The sequence below is a fragment of the Polypterus senegalus genome, chromosome 12 (genome assembly GCF_016835505.1).
Source record: "Polypterus senegalus isolate Bchr_013 chromosome 12, ASM1683550v1, whole genome shotgun sequence".
NCBI classification, from domain to species: Eukaryota; Metazoa; Chordata; class Cladistia; order Polypteriformes; family Polypteridae; genus Polypterus; species Polypterus senegalus.
Window position 1 is genome coordinate 65,820,794 of NC_053165.1, and position 19,254 is coordinate 65,840,047.

Below are 19,254 nucleotides of genomic sequence, written 5' to 3' on the forward strand. Positions count from 1 at the left end.
CGCAACACAAGTGTGAATTCTAGTTCAGAATTTCTATAGCGCAATACAATAACACTATTTAAGGAGAAACTGGACTATTATTATTATTTATTATATATATATTTTTTTAACCTTATGAAATGCATTAAAAAGAGTGTCAACTGAGATAGCAAACAAGCTGACATAAGTGACCAATAAGCAAATCTAAAAATATAATCACCAAAGTCTGGTGGGGTATTCTGGATACATTTCTGTCTGCTATACCCATGTATCTAGTCAATACACAAGTATCTGCACAGACCACAGTCACACCCAGAGATGATCTTTCATTCAGTAATATGGATGCCCGATTGAGCATCTTATTTCTCACCAAATGGAGAATCACTTGTTCAGTTTGAAGTGATATCTGTCATTGATGTTTATTACCTGAGTGATGGAGCCTCTGTATGAACTTGGATTGTCTTGAACAACTCGGATGCCAGGGATGCCTTTAGTAATGCTACCTCCCTGCACAGCAGAGATTGAGGATCCTGCAACAACAGGAGAAAACAAAATGCTGCAAATCATGACACAACAATAATTAAAAAATAAAGCTGCTCACAATCTTAGGCAGAATGGCCCACTGGCTAGAGCATTATGGTTATCAGTTCAGGACTAACCACTGATAAATTAATTGCGTAGTATAGAAATAGTCAGTTGAAATCTATCTGGCATTGTGTCCTAGTGCCCAACGCACTGAACAATAGACCATAATGCTGCTGGCTCAGAACCCTCCCAGAGATGCGTTGTGTTACTCATTGCTTTAAATGTATTTTCTTAACAGTACTAAATCTTTCTTGTTGTATAGTGCATTGCAATACTCTCAACTGAAAGGATCAATGCAAAATAAAAGTAACTTTTTTAGACTGTGAAGGACAAGATTTCAGGTTTACACATACAGGGTGGTCCAGATCTAATTATGCAGATCAAGATTGTCTGGATGACTTTGATTTATGCGGGGACAATTCCAGTTCGGCGAGAAGACGATTCTTCATGTCGTCAGTTTGCACACTTCTCGATGGTCTGTGACTTTTCGGGTGATTTTCTATGTAATAAACTTAATAAGTTATAGCGTAATGAAAATGGCATAATTAGATCTGGACTACCCTATACTCAGTGAATGACTGGGACAAGTCACTTTACCTGCCTGATCCAAATATATAAATATAAAAAGACAACACTATGGTAATAAATAATGTACAGCAGTGTGAGGGAAACAAAGATATAAGACAACACCAACATGAAGAAGCCAAAGGTAAAGCAATAAATGCACGTACTAACTAGATTTCAAGGTGAGCGGTAACCATGCATGGCTCTCTAACCTTCTGTTTTAAAAGTGTAGACTTTAAAGGGACCACAGCAGCAAAGTAAGTCTGGGCCCTACACTTGCCATTTGGATATTCGATTAGTTTATATGTCCTCTCATTATTTTAAATGAAGAGTTTTTCTTTTTAATACTTGACAAATGCTAAACCATTTTAACATGGGGCTACTTCATGTGACTTACCCCTGGTGTTGTCATGAGCAGACCCTTGCATGGCCAGATTTTCTGGCTGATTTGCTTGACTATGGGGAGAAAGCTGCTCCTGTTTTACTATTGGGAAAGGCACTGGAAAAGGAAAAAAAAAAGTTCATAAATAAATAGAAAAATCAAATAAATAAAAGAACTCCAGTCCAGACCAACGAAATCTCATGCCACTCAGCTGTAAAAAATAATGAGTGCTGTAGGGATAAAGAAGGCTTACCCATTTTCTTGGGATCCATCCAATGCAATCCCATTGTAACTGAGCCCATGGGAACTTTCCTGTTTTCCGATCCATACTGTGAAGTGTGAGACTGTACTGGGGTACCCTTAATGAACAATGAAGAAAGGAAATGTGAGAAAGGTCTGAGCATGAAGAGAACACCGCTAACAAAACACTGTAGCTTGGTTTACCAATGAAATGCTACTAATCTTCTAAATTAAGTACTAAAGAGCAGCACACAAAGTACTGTTCGTTATCTAAATTGTGAAGAGAAGCTTTGCTTCACATTAAACTTGCAGTGCTTTCTTTTTATACATAACAGATGTAAAACCTGGAGATAGCTAGCAGAACACAGAGTTTTAAAACAAAGCCTCCATCAGTTCTTAGTAAAAGACAGAAAAGCATCCATCAGCCTTGTAATGCACATTCGCTGTTTTTATTAGTACCTGTGTGATGGAGCCTCCAGGTCTTTCTGGGCCTCCAGAGAACTTAGATGAGGATATCAGAGGTGGAGGGTCTGGGATGTGTAGAGGCCGCACTGCTGCCAGTCGACTGTTCTCCTGCTGGAGGTTAACTGCCATGTGATGGGCTGATGGTTGAAACACTGCGCCCAAAGGGAGAAACAAGCAAAATATGACAATGCTGCCAAGAAATATTCACAGTATGACCATCAAACTCCTGAACTGCTAATGATCAACATATCATTCTTTGGAAAATTTGAAGAAAAAAAAATACCACATAATTTGGGACAAATTAATAATGGTCCTTGCTAGTTTTGACAAAGGTATTCATCTACGCTGAAACATAAATATTTTCAGATATGACCCATTTCAGTTCTTACAGTTGTTTCCAGCTCACCTGAACTGCAGTGCAGAATGTGCTGTTCTGAAGGACACAGTTTGGCCATGTCCCGTGCAGAAGGCTGATATAGTGACAGCAATGGCCTGGACAGATTTGCAGGCCTTAAATCTTCCTCTCCATTTTGCTTCTTGCTTTCTGATATCGGCGAGTAGGACACTGGCTTGTCTGTTGTACAAAATAAATTGAAACACTGTAAACGTAAGCAGGACAGACCTCAGTCATGGTGTTTCTCACCCATCGTCAACATTTGCTTGCCAGCACCAACTGACTTTCAGCCATATCAAACTGTCCTGCAGGGAGCACAGCTGAAAGCCTTACCCACTGTGTACACATCAAGCTGTATATGCACCGTGATGTCATTACTTGACGGCTATTCAACAAAGATTTGTTATGGCTGCGTTTCACTCACATTCGGTTACGTCCAAGTATGTGTTTTTAACGCTTTTTGTGATTCACACTGCAGTGATGCGCCTTTTGAAATAATAAAAGATGTAAACAGGTTGTTCGGTATGCAGGCATTTTTGGTTTTTCATTCCTTATGGCATTTCAGTTGTGTATCACATGTTCTCAAATACCCAACACATTAGCCAGCTGGGTACTGCTACATTTGAATCACATCAACTTGTAAATGTTTAACAAAACAAAAAAAAAAAAAGAGTAAAGAAAAGCATACTGGCAATTTGGATACTTCTCTTAAACTAAAGCATAAAGAGGGTCTACAGGACCACGACAAAACTCAGGTCAGGAAGATCATTTATTTCCACGACAAAAGGAAAACGTTATAAAATAAGTGAGTTTGAAATAGATAGTCACGATTTAAGGAGCTGGTGAAAAACAACCTTGAGGACTACTTCAGAATGGTCATGGCGGTGCAGTAGGATTTCAGGCATTTTGAAGCAGTGTCAAGTGACAATCAAGTGTTTTCTCCTGGATAGAATGAGCCACGACAGAAGAAACGCAGCAGTGTGCTTTCTTTAAGAAAAACAAGCCGGACTCAGCATGTCAACAGCCATTTAAAGTAACTTGGAAAAAAGTATTTTCTATTTATCATAGTTAACACATCAGGGTCAGAGTCAAAGGCAGAGGTACATACCATCTGAACAGTGATAAGTTTCTGCCCTGTGTGGAGGGCTAATCAACTGCAGGTCCCATTGACACACTCACCCAACGTTGGGCTGATTTTGAATAATCAATCAAGCTGACATATTTGTTTCAGAAACGTGGAGGAGAACCCGAGGACCTGGAGAAGAGCCTCTACATCACTGAGCAACCGTGCCACCCCATTTCTCATACTGATTGTATTCTGATCCAACGTATGTTTATATGAAAGGTCTTTTATAGCCCGTCCATCCCCTCCTTTGCTTGTTACTCACATGAACAAATACAATCAGAAAACTGAAAAAATGTTAAAGCAGCGGTTTAAGTATAACAAAGGATGTGCTCAGGACAGGACAGGATGTGAACATATAAGAATGCAAACCCCATTACACAAAATTCCAAGCCCTAAATATTTTTTATTCTTCAAGTAACAGAAATGCTAATTCTAGTGGATCATTTAAATGGGAGGAGCAAAAAAAAAAACAAGTTGGCCATGACCCAGAGCCCCCCACAAGTTAAAATCAGTATTAACAGGCAGATAAATACCAAAAGAGGGTCAAACTTTGCTCCTCCTCAAAGACAGACAGTAAGAGTTCTAAGGGTGAGCTGGTTTTCCTCATCTCAATCCATGTATATATCTCATTTAAATGCTATTCCAAAGTATTTTAAAATGTGGCTTAATTTTAGTCGGCGTCACACACATGTAACTAGGGAGCATTCTCGGGGCTGATAAATGGCTACAAGTCCACCCCAAGAAGAGAGCGGTGCTATTTTATCTTCTCCTTTTTCATCTGCAGACCAGAAGCCCCCTGTGGACACTTCCGGCTCCTCAGTTAATCCGTTTAGGACACCATGTGATCGTCAACTCTTCCTGTATTCGATGGTCTAACTGATGGACTTGCAGCCACAAAGACGTCTTCGTCTTCTAAAACACACAGGCAGTGTGGTGCAGTGGCTAAGGCTTTGGACTTCACAACCTTAGGAGGTGGGTTCACATCCCGCTACGGACACTGTGTGACAATGAGCAATGAGTCACTTGATCTGCCTGTGGTCCAACTGGGACACCAAAAGAAATGGAATAACCAATTGTATCATAAATGTTGTAAGTCACCTTGGATAAAGGCCTCAGCCTAGAAAGTAAATGTAAAACTATGTGCACATTGTTAAAACTGACCCTTTGTTTTGCCAACACAATGTACAGGGAATTACCGGCTGGCACCCCAACTCTTTACCTTTGTTGTGCTTTGTTATTATATCAGACAAAAGGAATGTGTCATCGGTGACATTAATTTACTCCAAAGTTTCCCAAGACCTGCTATATGCACTGAATGCACAGGATCTAACAGTGCTAGTTCAATAATTAGCATCAAGCACAGTTACTTTTTACTGTCCATATTTATTGATTTGACAGGCAATTCAAAGCCACACAACACTGGAAGAGGACAGCTGGCCAAGGTCTCTAGGACTGCGATCATCTCTGACTTTGTCTGCTCTAACTGACCGCGGACCCCTAGAGATGCTGCTGACTGAGTTTTTTTCAATAATCAATTAACGAACAGAAAAAATTTATATTAACCCGTTTCAAACAAGTTTGTTTTTCTCTGTGTTTAAACAATGTGCGTTTCTGTCTGTACAAATTCTTCATTTAGTAATTTTTTTAAATTTAAACTTGCCTCAAGCTCAGAAGCTGAACTGATAGCACGTGTTCAATTTTTCAAGTACTACTTTAGTTTGCCTTAAAGCAGAGTTTACAACTCATCTTAGACATTTAAATATGGAAATGGACCAGGGCAGCACCAGTGCCATGCCTTTGACTTATTCCTCCACAATAATTAATATTGTATGCCAGCAAGTAGAGCTGGGCAATAGGCTAACCAAGATAAAATCCATTGTGGGGTTTCTTCCCTACTGTGCTGCCTTGAAAAACTGTATGTTGTACTGATAAAAATATATTATGTATATAAACACACACACACAGCACACATGCATAATGATGTAGATGTGTAAGAATATGCTCCATTTGTTGCCTTTAATAATATACTTTTTATGGCATATTTGAATTAAGGTCATATTGTATTTGTAAAGGTGTAGAGGGCATGAAGCTTATGACATGATGTTCACTTAATAATTAAAGTGAACTGAATTTAGAAAGATTTCACTTCATGACTGCACAAGCAGGCCGCATTACTCCTTCATGGGGCTGGATCACCAGATTCTCAATGCCAGCTAGTGAGGCCTTCTCTATATTTCCATGCTTTGCCAAATTTGTGTGTTTTCTTTCAAAGATAAGCTGCGAAGTGTAGTGGTGAATCAACAAGCTGGAGAGGGAGTGACAGACATGAGTGCCATCTCATCCAGGGTCTGTTATTGTCTTTCAGCTGCCGTTCCATAAAGAGGTACCCACTTCTGCCATCCCACAGAGGACAAAGAAGTGGAATATGGGTGGAAATAACAGTCCAGTTGTTCAAATTAATAAATGATATTAAACTGGGTGAGTAACAGATACCCTTGAGTCAGCAAAACCCCGTCAAATGAACCGTGACAAAAATTCAACTTGGAATAGAGATTATGTGGGAGAAAAAATAACACTAATGGATGTTAGAAAAATATTGGGTACAAGCACACATCAGGGTGTGTAGCACTGCACTTAGGCACGTTTTCATCAAATACGAAATACACTTTCCCACAAGCAGGACTACCACGTAGACCGCTGAAGCTTGACTGATGCTCAGTGCTCTAAGGTCTGTGGTGTTCCTGTCCAAATGGGCTATTTTAGATCGGTGTTCACAGGCTGAATTTGTTTGGGCCTCTGTTTTAACAATATAATGTGGTATTTTGGTCTATTTTTCAAACCTCCTCCGCTCTATTAGTGTGCTTTTCATCCATCGGTGGTGCCCTCTCCTTCACGTGAGGCTCATGCATTCTTCATCACTCTTAAATTTCGGAGGCCTCCCCGCTCTTTGATGGTATATACCTATTCTACCTCTCGTGTCTCCGAGGGGGACAGCTCTTCGATAGTACGTACCTATTTCATCGCCCTCAAATCTCGGAGAGAGACTCCGCCCACCGCTTTCCGGTGTGTCACTTTGCATATGGCACGTGTGGGGCTGCTTTGTTGCGCCGCCATGTGGTTTTTGAGTTATCTTTGGGCTGGACATTTTTTTAGGACCTGGCAGCCATGCTGCTGACCATTCTTGTCAGAGTAACGCATGAATTACTCATCCATGCAGTATGGGCAGGCATCATTATAAAAAGGCTTCATTTTTAATGAAACATTTGCACAAAGCAGCCTATTGACCCCCTTGCCCCATTATATCCATCAATAGTATTTATTATGAGCAGTGAAGTATTTGCAGAGCTTAGACATAAATCATTTGCAAATCTGCTTTGCTATTTATAGGAATTCATTATTAAATTTTGCAATAAACCCTCTGAAGTTAAACTGCTGCTGACATTTGCAAGGAAGGACAGGAAAAAGAAACCAGCTGAAAGGCAACAGCCATGTTTTACTAGATGCACTCAACAAAAGAAGAGGCTAGAGAGGCCTAAACAGATGGATGACAGGAAAGGCAGGTTCAGCCTCTAAAGAGATTTCATTTAACAATGTCCTCAGACAGAAGAAACAGTGATTTATTTCCTAGGAGTGGAAAGCAAAAAAGAACAATTTGGCACTAGAATATTTATACCCAAGTAGCAGCCCACAGGTCATTAGTGCTCTAGGCAGCGACACTGCTCTCTTTATTATGAATTCACTTACACTTAATATTTTATGAAGGCTTGTTAATTCATCAGAATAAGTGATATGAAAGCACTACTCACATGTGTAATTGGTATGCAAGATGATTCACAAATAACCAGATATTTTTTTACTTCAAATGTACACTCGGCAAGTGTTTTTCTGCGTTTTCAGTGTGGCGGGTTTAACATGCACGATAATACAGCTGTTTATGTCACCTGTTTTTCAACTGGAGTAGATACATTTACATATTAGACTGAGTTACAAACTATGTTGGATATAAACATGGTCTGAATGCTACTGTGAAAGAGGATTATGGCACAAGCTCGATGTCAGGGTGACACAAAAAACCCACTGACTCTCTGTGTGCAAGCCCTGTGACCTGCCAGTGCTCTAATCAGGAACAACTCAACTATAAACTTGTCATTTAGTGAGCAAGTTGTTTCGAGTAAAAACACTACCAAAATGATTTAATTGGATACTCCTGAATTTAAATAACAAAATGTAAAGGATGACCTGTTCACTGACAACCTTAAGTTCTTTTCCAAGAGATTTGAAAACAAATTTCAGACAACAAGTTTCAATTGTCCATACTACAGCTACCAATAATTCCAAATGTGTCTGATATGAAAGGCTAGGCATAGGGTGGGCATGGACACTGATGACGATGATGATGACGATGATGGTGCAGCTCTTACCTTCCTTGTCACCAGTGGTTACAGGACTCTTGCACTTTACATGAGGACTGCTGCTTCGCTGTTGCTCTTTCTCAGCAAGTTGCTGTTGTGTGGTCTGCTGCTTTGCCAAAGCCTTAGTCTCTTGAACTGACTCGTGTACCATGGAGATCTGCTGCTGGTACAGGGCCAGAGCATGATGGGGCACCTGAGGCTGGGCACTATGCGCACCTCCCTGTGGCAATACCTCTGGCATCTAATGACATGAGAGAGAACAGCAAGAGAGTCAAATGTTTACTATGAAAGTTATTAGGCAAAAGAAATATTTGTGACTGATTAGTGGTTAAATTTTTAAAACATCAAAAACAAGTGCAACTCTTTAAACAGTGCTATATCTTTAAATGTATAAAATCCAATGTCGAGAGAACTACTTAACAGATCTAGATGGGTTTATTTTCAATAATTTGCTTGAACATTCTGGTTGATTTTGAGACTTCTCTTATTGCGCTAAGTATCATAGTTTGCTTGCAATACCAATTTATTTGAGCAAATCCGAGACACACAGTGGGGCAGGGCCCTCCTCACTCTTGTGCCAGCCTCGGAGCGTATCTTACCTCCGGTTATCTAGCGAACAAGAGGACTACTTAACGAATTTAGAGAAGGTTTTTTTCTATAATTCGCTTGAACATTCCGGCTGATTTTGTGACTTCTCTCATTGCACTAAGTATCATAGTTCACTTGCAGGAGCGATATATTCACACTAATCCGAGACAGAGGCTGCGGGCCGAGGGGAGGAGGAAGTGTGATGTCAGGAGTGGGGAGCTGGGCGGGGCCCTCCTTACTGTCTTGTTTCACTGCCACGCGGGTGGAGATGCGGGGGACGGCTACTACACAATAAAAATTAGCAGTTTCTATTGCTTAGCTCAGGAACAAGCTCTATTAAATTTCACTATGATAAATGGCTCACTGAATAACGACAGTGGATTACCTGGGCCTGGCTCAATCAAAAACTGCTTTCTGTGCAAAAGTATGTTGTGAAACAATGACATTTACTGAAACTCCAAGCCAAAAAACCAACAGTATGAATGAATCCTACTACTGTATGGTAACAAGACAATGCAGGGAACAGGACCACCTTTATTTCCTAGTCACCTCTCAAAACCGGTTTCCACATAAACCTTACAGTGAAAACTACAAACTCTGCAATCTGCAAGGTACCCATTTAGTAAACATTATCCAAATACTGGCACCTCAAAATGGCACTTAGACCACAGAAGCCATCAACTGAACAAGAATCTCAGCTGATCGGAGAGGCAAAAGGAAAAACAATAAACGTGTTGGGCTCTGAATATACAGATATACATACATACAGTGGAACCTTGGGTCACAAACGTCTCTGAACACGTACAAATCGGGTTACGACCAAAAAGTTCGCCAAACTTTTGTATCTGTTCACGACCACACACTCGGGTGACGAACAAGCCAGTTTCCCTTCCGGTTCGTACGCGCCGGTGATTTACACACGTGTTCAGTCCCTCCCTGTACAGTACATCGATCTCGGTCAGACGTGCATCGCACAGAGGGACTTTACCTCAAAACTGTAATCTCCTCTCCACCCAGCTTCCTGCTCATTTCCTTCATGACAGAACTCGACTCATGCAAGGATACTTTTCTTGGTTGTTTATGGTTAGTTTTTGTATAAATTAAGGATTTTTCAAATGTTCATTTTTTTTCCCCTGTGCTTAAAACTCATTAAAAAAAAGTGTTTACAGCGAGCGGTTCGCAAGGCTGTAGCGTGAACTCTTGCAATGTTAGTTTTCTCTGTTCAAGGTTTTCTCAGTGTTATTCAATGTTTTTACATTTAGTTTACTATTACACTGTATATCACATTCTATGATATAATTAACTATTTTTGTGCTTAAACATCTTTAAAAATATATATTTACATACAGTTCGTACGGTCCGGAACGGATTAATTGTATTTACATACAATGCTATGAGGGAAATTAGTTCGGGTCACGACCAAATCGGGCTGCGAGCAGAGTTTTGGAACGAATTACAGTCATGACCCGAGGTTCCACTGTCCTTACATACAAAAGTGAAACCAAAAACACATCCTGGAGACCAAGAAGGAGTATCTACAGATGACGCAGAAACACAAATCTAAATAGTAAGCACAATGCCCTAATATTCATGCAAATGTAATGAATATATAACAAAAAGAAACAAGGTAAATTTTGAAAAAAAAAAAAAAAATGTAAAACAACAAACATCAGATGGACGTCAGAATTAATGTCACAAGCAAAAAACAAACTACATTTAGGGTACAAGATAGCAGAAAAATAAACTGACTGAATAAAAGAGATTCAAACCAGAAATGTCAGTAATATCATAACACAGGTTTATTCTGGCACTGGTTATTGACATAATAATACTTTTTTGTTGTTTGTTACATTTTCTTTCAATTGCAGGTCCCAATTTTTCAGCCGATCCTAAATTTTCTTTTTATTTCAGTTCTTTTTGTGTGTTAATTTAGTTTGTTTTTTTTAACCTCTGACAGTAATTTCAACACTATTTGCCGTTTTACATTCTTGACTTCTTTTTTGGTGAACAAATAAAGAGTAAATGAAATACAAAATGAAACAGGATGTATGAAATTACAAGTTAAAAAAATGAAACCCTCTGTGAGGAACAATAATAAAGATATTAAATAAAAATGGATCCTGAGTGACTAATCACAAAAGCCAGTGGTCCTTTTTGTTGCAAATCCATTACGTTTACATCGGTATCTGTGAGAGCATTGCACATACACTCATTTACTTGTTTGTTTTCTTTTGTGTTTTTTGTCGAGCCTATGCCGTAACGCGCCGTCACCCATGTAGCCTGTGGTTTACCTACGCCATAGCCCGACGCGCACCTCCTCAAAAATGTGACTATGCGTTGCATCTACGTGAGCCCTACGCAGACCCTTGCAACTCTACAAGATGATTCATAAAACGGATTTCTGTTTGTCTTTTGGTTTGAAGATGGCGAATGCATAAAAAAGTGGAAAAAATATGAGGGACAAATACATGAACTTAAGGAAGAAAATCTGAGCAAGAGGAACGGTGATCACAGATGACAAAAACTACCTGCATTTTAATGGACTATTCAAAGTGGTGCAGTGCAGAAATATAAACTGCATGAATAACCAGGATGTAGGTTGGACGAAGAAGTATAAAGCAGCATTTACATAGTGTGGGTCTGACCCTGGCGTTCAGCTAAAAACTGTATATGTTCTTGGATCAACCGCCCAGCCAACCCCATAACCCCCAAGTTTATCCTTCTTTTTCGTAAAGGCCATTTGCCATGGTGATCAAGTCCAATGCCATGGTAACAGTAGACACAATAGTTCAAGCAGTGCTTTTAAGGAATAACAATACAAGTGTTGGGAGGAAAATATCTGGTTCAAAAAGTGAGCATGAAAGGCAAATTCAGAGGAAGAACACCAGAAATATAACCCTTTTCATTTGTTGTATGCAGTGAATCATTCTGTCCACCCATTATCAGCACCTCATTTGTTCTGATCATGACCACAAGGAGCAAGGGTCTAATCTGGAAGCATTCAGCACACGGGTGGGTGCGACTCCCACACCCACTCCAAGGAATCCAGTTTAGAGTTGCAAACCAACGTAACATTATTGCAGTGTGGGATTAAACTAGAGTACTCCGGGGGGAAAAACCCATGCAGACATGGAGGGAAGGTGCAGACTCCACACACACTAGGACCAGGCCCCGGATTAAAATGGTTACTCTTGAAGGCTTACACTGCTGACCAGTTTTTCACCCTGAAACGTTTTTAAATGTAAAATAACAATTGCTTACAATAGGAGGGATGGATGCTGCCCGTTGTTTCAGCTGTTTGAGGTCCAATGGCTTCTGGACAGGGGAGCTGATGACACCATCGTGCGAGTAGTTGAGAAGGCTGGGTCGAGGAGAATTTATCCTGAAAGACACCAAAACAAATGTAGCAATCTATAAAGAAATCATAAAAGAAGTACAGACATACTTCTAACCATTCCACTACTTGCAGTTCTTGTTTAATCCTTTAACCTGAAGTCTGCTTGACTTCAAATTGGCAAAGTGGGTCATTTCTTTGTAATGTTTACTTTCGCTCTTAGAGGTTGCCCACAATAAAAGGCTGTCATGTTGACGTCATGCTTTCTTCGAGGGCCTTGAAAACTGAACAAGCTTTTATGTGTCTAGAAGTAACTTCTTAGATGAAAACACCTCAGACATGCCAGAATGCAGAAGAGAGAAGCTCCAGCTCCTCAAGAATTCATCTAAAATCAACCAGGTACAGAAAATAAATCAATCCAGCATTCTGCTACATTATTGAATTCCCATTTACTATAAAAATCGTTTTCCCAGTGACTCTGTAAGCAGTTCTTTTAAAGGTGCTATATAATATACAGTACAAATTGCAGTATCCATCACTTAGGCAGCCAACAAGCTCTATTAAATTTCACTTTGACAAATGACTCACCGAATAACAACCGTGGACTACGCAGGCCCGTTTCAAAGATGTTCTTAAACAGATTCTGACACCTAACTTTGGCTAAGTTCTCCCACCATGCACTTAGGGTTGCTTCACTCGTCTAAGGCATCTTTTTCAACACTTTCTTCTAACACAAAGAATTCCTTTGTATTTGTTGTAAAGCTGTGTGGAGACAAGGGTTCAAAAGGAATTCTGCAGTCTGCTGTTTTATTGGGGAGGACATATTTCTTAGAGGAGGCGCAGGCGTCTTTTATAGACTTTATATATCAGTGAGGAAAATGAAGGATGCCCCAGTGGTTTAGAGGCGACTGGGGCGAGGTGTTAAAAGTCAAGAAATGTGGTGAAACTGAGTACAACCGACAACCACATATAAAGGCAGATTTTTTAATTTAGAGGTATGACGTGAGCAGACAAACATAGGGCATATGCATTGTACAAGTTGAGTATCCCTAATATGAAATTCCAAATCCGAAACTTTACAAGGGCCAATGTGATGCCATTGATGTTGCCTCTACTTTGTTTTTTTTAATTGCTGAGTGAATGTGAGCAACATACTGTATGTGGAGATTTATTCATTCTGAGTGGAGAAGTGGGGCCTGGTCATTTGTGAAGCATCGAGGACAGCAAAGCTATGACACACGGTCGATGACCAGGAGGGGGAGTGTCTGCCCTCTGTGAAGTGCCATGAAGCTTGGACACACAGTCAACAACAGAGGCTGGAGTCCCCCATTTAGCACAGAGCACCACAAAGCACCACCTCTCCATCGACCATCAATCAGGGTGAGGGTTGCTGCATGTGAAATGCCACGATGCGGGACAGATGCTGCATAGCAGTTTCAATATGCCGTGGTTCAAGGGAGCAAAAGGATAACATCTGTGAGGCAGTTAAAAAGTCATGAATGGCATGTGTAGTAAAAAAAAAAAACACACACGTAAACCAAAAAAAATGGACAATTCCACCCTGGGATTTTATTTATAAAATTTACCGTGAATTGTAGAGTGAAAACCTGCATATAACATTAAACAGGAAGTGCATGCACCAAAGAAAAAAATCAGATTTATAAAACCTGACACGCACAATTTACCTTTATATATCTCAGTCACCTTGTGCATACGTGACTGAGCCTCAAAACTCATAGTGTCACCCCACTTAATGGAATGTCAGTGCTTATGGTTAACTTCATTCTCACTTAGGTGCCCTCATTGCAACAGCAGTGCAGTACCGTGTTTCAATTACGTGTGCAGAGCTGGGCATTTTTATGCTGGCAAACACACATTCTGCTTTATGTATAGGGTGGTGCAGATCTAATGATGCCATTTTCATTACGCTATAACTTATTAAGTTTATTGCATAGAAAACCACCCAAAAAATCCCAGACCATCAAGAAGTGTGCGAACTGAAGACTCGTCCCCGCATAAATCAAAGTCATCCAGACGATCTGGATCTGCATAATTAGATCTGGACCACCCTGTATTTGTACCCTCACCATATGAGAACTGGATGTAGTGCCTCGGTGGTCAGTTAATGGCTTCCAGCACAGCAGCCATGACGGAGTGAAGCTTTCTGACCTGTCGGCCAGTTCCGTGAGAAGCCACAAGCAACACGCTGAACATGATAGTATAAAGATAAATACGATAATAAGTTGTCAAATGTTTTTAGGTAAAACTTTTCCGTTTAAATGCATCACAATCTATTCTTTCCTTCATGTTTTTGTGTCATGTTCTTCGGTCAGTGGCCAATGAGAAAAGCTTTTTTAAATGCTGAGTAAGAGCACTTGACCGTTAATGACTAATGTGAAGCTGTTGTCTCCTGCTGCGCTGTGCCATATGCTCGCTCCACCAGCCTGTGCTCTTTTTAATATCAGGGGACACTGAGGTGCCACACTTGTGTATGAACTCAGAATGTGGCAGGTTTAAATGAAACCTCCAAAGAGGGGGTTCTCTTCTAGAAGATGTCAACCTCGTGCCTAATGTGTCCTTGTAACATAAACGTGATATTCAATAAACCATTTTTCTTTCAATGCGTTCATTCACTTTACTGGGCAGAATACTTCTGGCAGTACGATTTCAATTTGCCCAGTCTCTGTTGACCAAAAGCATATGCGTCATGCATCATATCAGCCAGAATAAATAAAAAGCCATTCTTAACCATTCTTGCTCTGAAGAAGACGCAAGTCTTTTTGTTTGAATTATTGCTCTGGACACCGAAAGAAACCCGACAACTCACTTGGTCATCTTTGTAACTGACAGCAGAGCATTTAACGGGCAAAACCGCCCTAAGGTCACAACTGTAGAACTTGCATTCTGAAAACCTAAAAACTTCAATCTGGAGAACTTCGATAACAGCATGGCTCAGCTTACAAAGAACTAGAAGGAGAACATGAAACAGGACTTGCATAAAACAGCTTTTTTTTTAAAACAATAGAAGAAACAAGAAAGTAAAGGGTGAAGAACAAATCTAGTCATCTTCCAATCTGAAGAGTTAAAAGGCAAAAGATGGCCCCCTACAAAGCATGCTTTGTAACTATTCTGTGTCAAATTGGGAATAAATTTAGCAGGCCTCAGGAACTACGAAGACCACTGGGCCATTAAATTTCACCCATGATTAGAAGCAACTGACTAAATGAATTTGATTTAACTTGCAGAAAACAGACACAAAGCTGATAAGGTGCAAAAAGCACCAACAGATTGGTGCAGCATAGCAGGAAAACCTTCAGGAGAAGACAGGGGGCAATAGAATGGGTCATGCAAATCACACAGTGAGAACAAAGGTGCCATCAGGGAGCAGCATTCTGTGTACGTCTGCTCAGAGACCGTGGGCACAAGCCCAAGCGAGAGACAGCTGCTGCCCGGGAGAAAGCACGCAATGTCCTCCTTAGAAGATAAAAACACAAGCAACCAAGCAGACGCCAGGAGCATCTCACACTTTCATGAGAGACAGTGTGCAAGGCCAGAGAGAGTTGGCAAGAGCTGGGAACACCTCATAGCTGGCAGAGGACAGCTCATAGTGTCACTGAAAGGATGGAGGCTGCCTGGAAAACCTGGGCATTTCTAAGCAATACAAGGTTCAGGGAAGGAGGACAATCAAACATCACTAGAGAAAGTTCCAGCCCAGCATCTCAGGAGCAAAGATGGAACTGCAAAAGACCGCTGAAGTGGCCCTGTAGTTGACCAGACATGATCCAAGGATGTCACTTTAAGCTGCCTCACAACCAAAGGCTTATTGCATCTCAATTCCTTGCTAAAATTGTCCATCATGGCCTGGTCATTCGGAGCCCTTAATCATCCCCTGTCCCTTATTGACTAACTATCTCTCTCAGCCCTTCACCACCTATTAACTAATGTGTGGTGAGCGTACAGGCGCAAAATGGCTGCTGTCGCATCACTGACACAAGATGAATCTCTCCTTTTCTCGGTGTGGTCCTCACTCTAGTTGTAGTCTCATTTGGAGGAATTCTCCTTTTCTTCTCTGATCCTGGCAACCTCCTAAAAAAAAAAACAGCCACCGTACTAGAGGCCAGGAGCTGGACACATTCAAAATTAGTAATAAAAGGTTCATTTTTGGCTCCCTAAGCCTGAATGTTCTTCTGAGTAGGGCCCAACCTTAAAACTGCTTTTAAATAAAACATTTCTAAGCATGGAACTAGAAGAGAAAAGCCTGCAGCGGTAATTTGGATTCGCACTCTGCATACCAGTGTGTGAAGCGCGGTCAGTAAAGCTAGTACGTAACTATATTCTCTTCAAAAGTCCTTTTTCGTGGGGGCACAAGAGTAAGACTGAAAATGGCAGCACCTTGACAGGAAGCCGGAAAGATTCTCGCAAGATGATAAAAGTCAGACATTCTAGAGCAGGGGTGGGCAGATTCAGTCCCGGAGGGCCGCAGTGGCTGCAGGTATTTGTTCCAACCCAACTGCTTAATGAGAAGCCCATACTGCTCAAGTGACACTTCTGCTTCACTTTAGTTGTCTCGCTCATTAAGATTTTGAACCCTTACTGCTTATTTTACTCTTAAACAGCTGAATTCTTGGCTTTTAATTTCTCCTTATTACCAATCAGATGCAAATGACCAAAGACACCAGCATATCTCCGTTTACACCCCTGTGTGTATTTATTATGCACTAATTGGGTTTAATTAAATACTTGGAAGGAAAGTGAAGAGAAAAAAACTGAAGCACTGAGAATAACTCATCTGTTTTAGGCTTCAAATCATTTGGGTGATATCCTTAGAAAGGAAATAAAATCTAGGATATGAGAATGACTTGACATGGTAGAGTTAAAGCACTAGCAAGCCATGAAATTAAATAATTGACAAGGATTGGTTATTAATTAAGCAACTGGGTTAGTGCAAAAACCTGCAACCACTGCAGCCCTCCAGGACTGAATTTGCCCACCCCTGTTCTACAGGATGCAATCCTGTCTGCGTAGCGGTCATGTAGAGCAGGAAAGACAAACCTGCATGAGGAGGAGAGGACAGGGCAGAGAAAGGTGTGAGGTGGTACCTGGCCTGCCGTTCTGGATTAAAAAGAGGAAGGCAATGTGTGTGAAGGTAAAGACACCATAGCTAAGCTCTTTTTCATTGCTATGTGAGAAGAGATGTAAAATTCATCACCACTACTATTCACATTTTTTAACTAGTCCTCTAAAGTAATACATTTGGTGTCAGCTATTCGCCTTCCACAAATTATGCAGCTTTATGCCTTCCACAATTACTTTCTTCATCCATTTAACAGTTCATCTAAAATTTGGGATGAACCTTTCTTGCACTGTACATAATGGACCTTAAAAAACATATTTGCTATAGGATTTTGGACTCCATGCTAATGTTTGCAATGCACCATCTGTTAGAATGAAATTACTTTATGCATCATAGAATCAAAGGCAAATCACAAACAATGGCACTGAATGCGCCCAAAAATGTGTAAGAAATCAGCTTGTTACCTTAAAATGGATTTTTAAAGTGTATCGAGCCCAAATGCTGTGGCTCACCCATATCACAGACCTCAAGTAACCCACATGCGGTCCTTCCTAATACGTCTGCGCCTCGCTAGTTCAAGGGCAACTTGTTACTGGTATAAATGTGCCACAAACCTGTGCCCTTCTATCCAACTTCAAGACCTAAGACACATTCAATCTTGCTATCACCTTTATTTTAATTAAACGTACCGTAGCTTTATCAAAAAAAAAGTTTTGATACCATTCTGCTAAACAGAAATCTGATTTATTTCTAAAGATATTTTACATTTGACTAATTACACTCTTATAAACCAAATTATTATAATGAATAACCTGCCTGCGTCACTCCATAGTTGCTAGTAACTTTCTTGTAATGCATTTCTTTGGGATGGTACGTGGGAAATAGTATTTTGTTTGTCTTGAAACACAGCGCGTTTACTCTTATTATTTATTATCTTCTCTTTGCTACAGCCCTAGAACAGTTGCGTCAGTCATGCTGAACTCATGTGAAAAACACAACAGAAGAGGAGAGCGGGGCTTCGCCTGAAATGAGGTCTCTTTAAATGTGGCATTTGGACTGCAAAGGAAGCGTTAACTTTCCATATCTTACTGTTCTTGCCAAGTTCTCCCCTGGCACAGGGCCTACGGTGTTATTTCTTCCACTGCAGAGATCTGAACACTAACAAACCTGGTGAAAATAAAGCAGACGGTCTTTTTCATGACTCATGTGTCCTCTTAGTTCGCCCTGTCATTCCACACGTTACCAGTGACCCAGAACTTGGGTGAATGCTAGCCATAAACTGTCGGAGAAACAAAAGTCGGTCTGACAAGCAGAGCCATTTTACCTGCAGCTGACACGCCAATAACAAGAAGGTAGGGGGCAAGCAAGATGCCAACAATACTTTTTCAGACTGCCTGTTCGAGTTGTGAGGGGCACATCCTGAAGTGGGCTCCACAATCTGTTCACACACATCTACAGTGCAGCACTAAGAGGCCAATTCAACAAACAAATGCTAATAAGTTGGTATAAATCAAATGATGCCACCATCAGAATTGCAAAAAAAAAAAAAAAATTCTAAAATTACCAAAAGCAATGACTTATAACTTGTACCAGAAAAAATATGATTTATTTGCCAGGATGCACCAGGCCTAAACATTTTGCTTCCATTAAAGAGTGTGTATGAGCCCATGTTCTGACACCAAGTAAGTGAGTCATACGTATACACCAAGGAGTGTTCTATTTCGGCCAGGTTTCCTCTCCTAGCTGCGGTTCATGAACTTGTTTTATGTAGTTTTTGCTCACTTTTGGGTCATATATTGTCTGAGATGGACGTGTGGTCGAGTGCGGCTGTGGTACAAATTGAGCAGGACAGGCTGGAAATGGTCTCACGCAAACATATGGTAGCTCTTTGTGTGAACGTACAGTGTACAAGTACCACAAAGCTGAGTTTGTCTGCTTGGGTTCAATGACAAGTCAGGTGCATGCAAAAGATGAAAAAATGTAAAAGTGCATGCATGTGCCATCTCAGCAAATGCAAGTCAGACTTGCATGAGCTTCTTTTACACCTTCCATTGAATTCACACCAACTCCTGTGGCTGTGGTTGAGTGTGAGCAGAGTGGACTGCTCCATT

General features: G+C 40.6%; 1 protein-coding gene across 6 annotated transcripts in view; it reads right to left on the minus strand.

Annotated features, from left to right (window-relative positions):
- Window positions 1-19,254, minus strand: part of ncor2 (nuclear receptor corepressor 2) — a 313,848-nt gene that overhangs the window by 46,591 nt on the left and 248,003 nt on the right. For all 6 annotated transcript variants that reach the window (XM_039772027.1, XM_039772028.1, XM_039772023.1 and 3 more), the window contains exons 21-27: window positions 11,997-12,117; window positions 8,157-8,388; window positions 2,622-2,789; window positions 2,210-2,367; window positions 1,764-1,869; window positions 1,526-1,627; window positions 406-509 (exon numbers count right to left, since the gene is read on the minus strand). In XM_039772027.1, coding sequence (XP_039627961.1) covers window positions 406-509; window positions 1,526-1,627; window positions 1,764-1,869; window positions 2,210-2,367; window positions 2,622-2,789; window positions 8,157-8,388; window positions 11,997-12,117 — 991 coding nt within the window. The remainder of the gene's footprint in view (window positions 1-405; window positions 510-1,525; window positions 1,628-1,763; window positions 1,870-2,209; window positions 2,368-2,621; window positions 2,790-8,156; window positions 8,389-11,996; window positions 12,118-19,254) is intronic.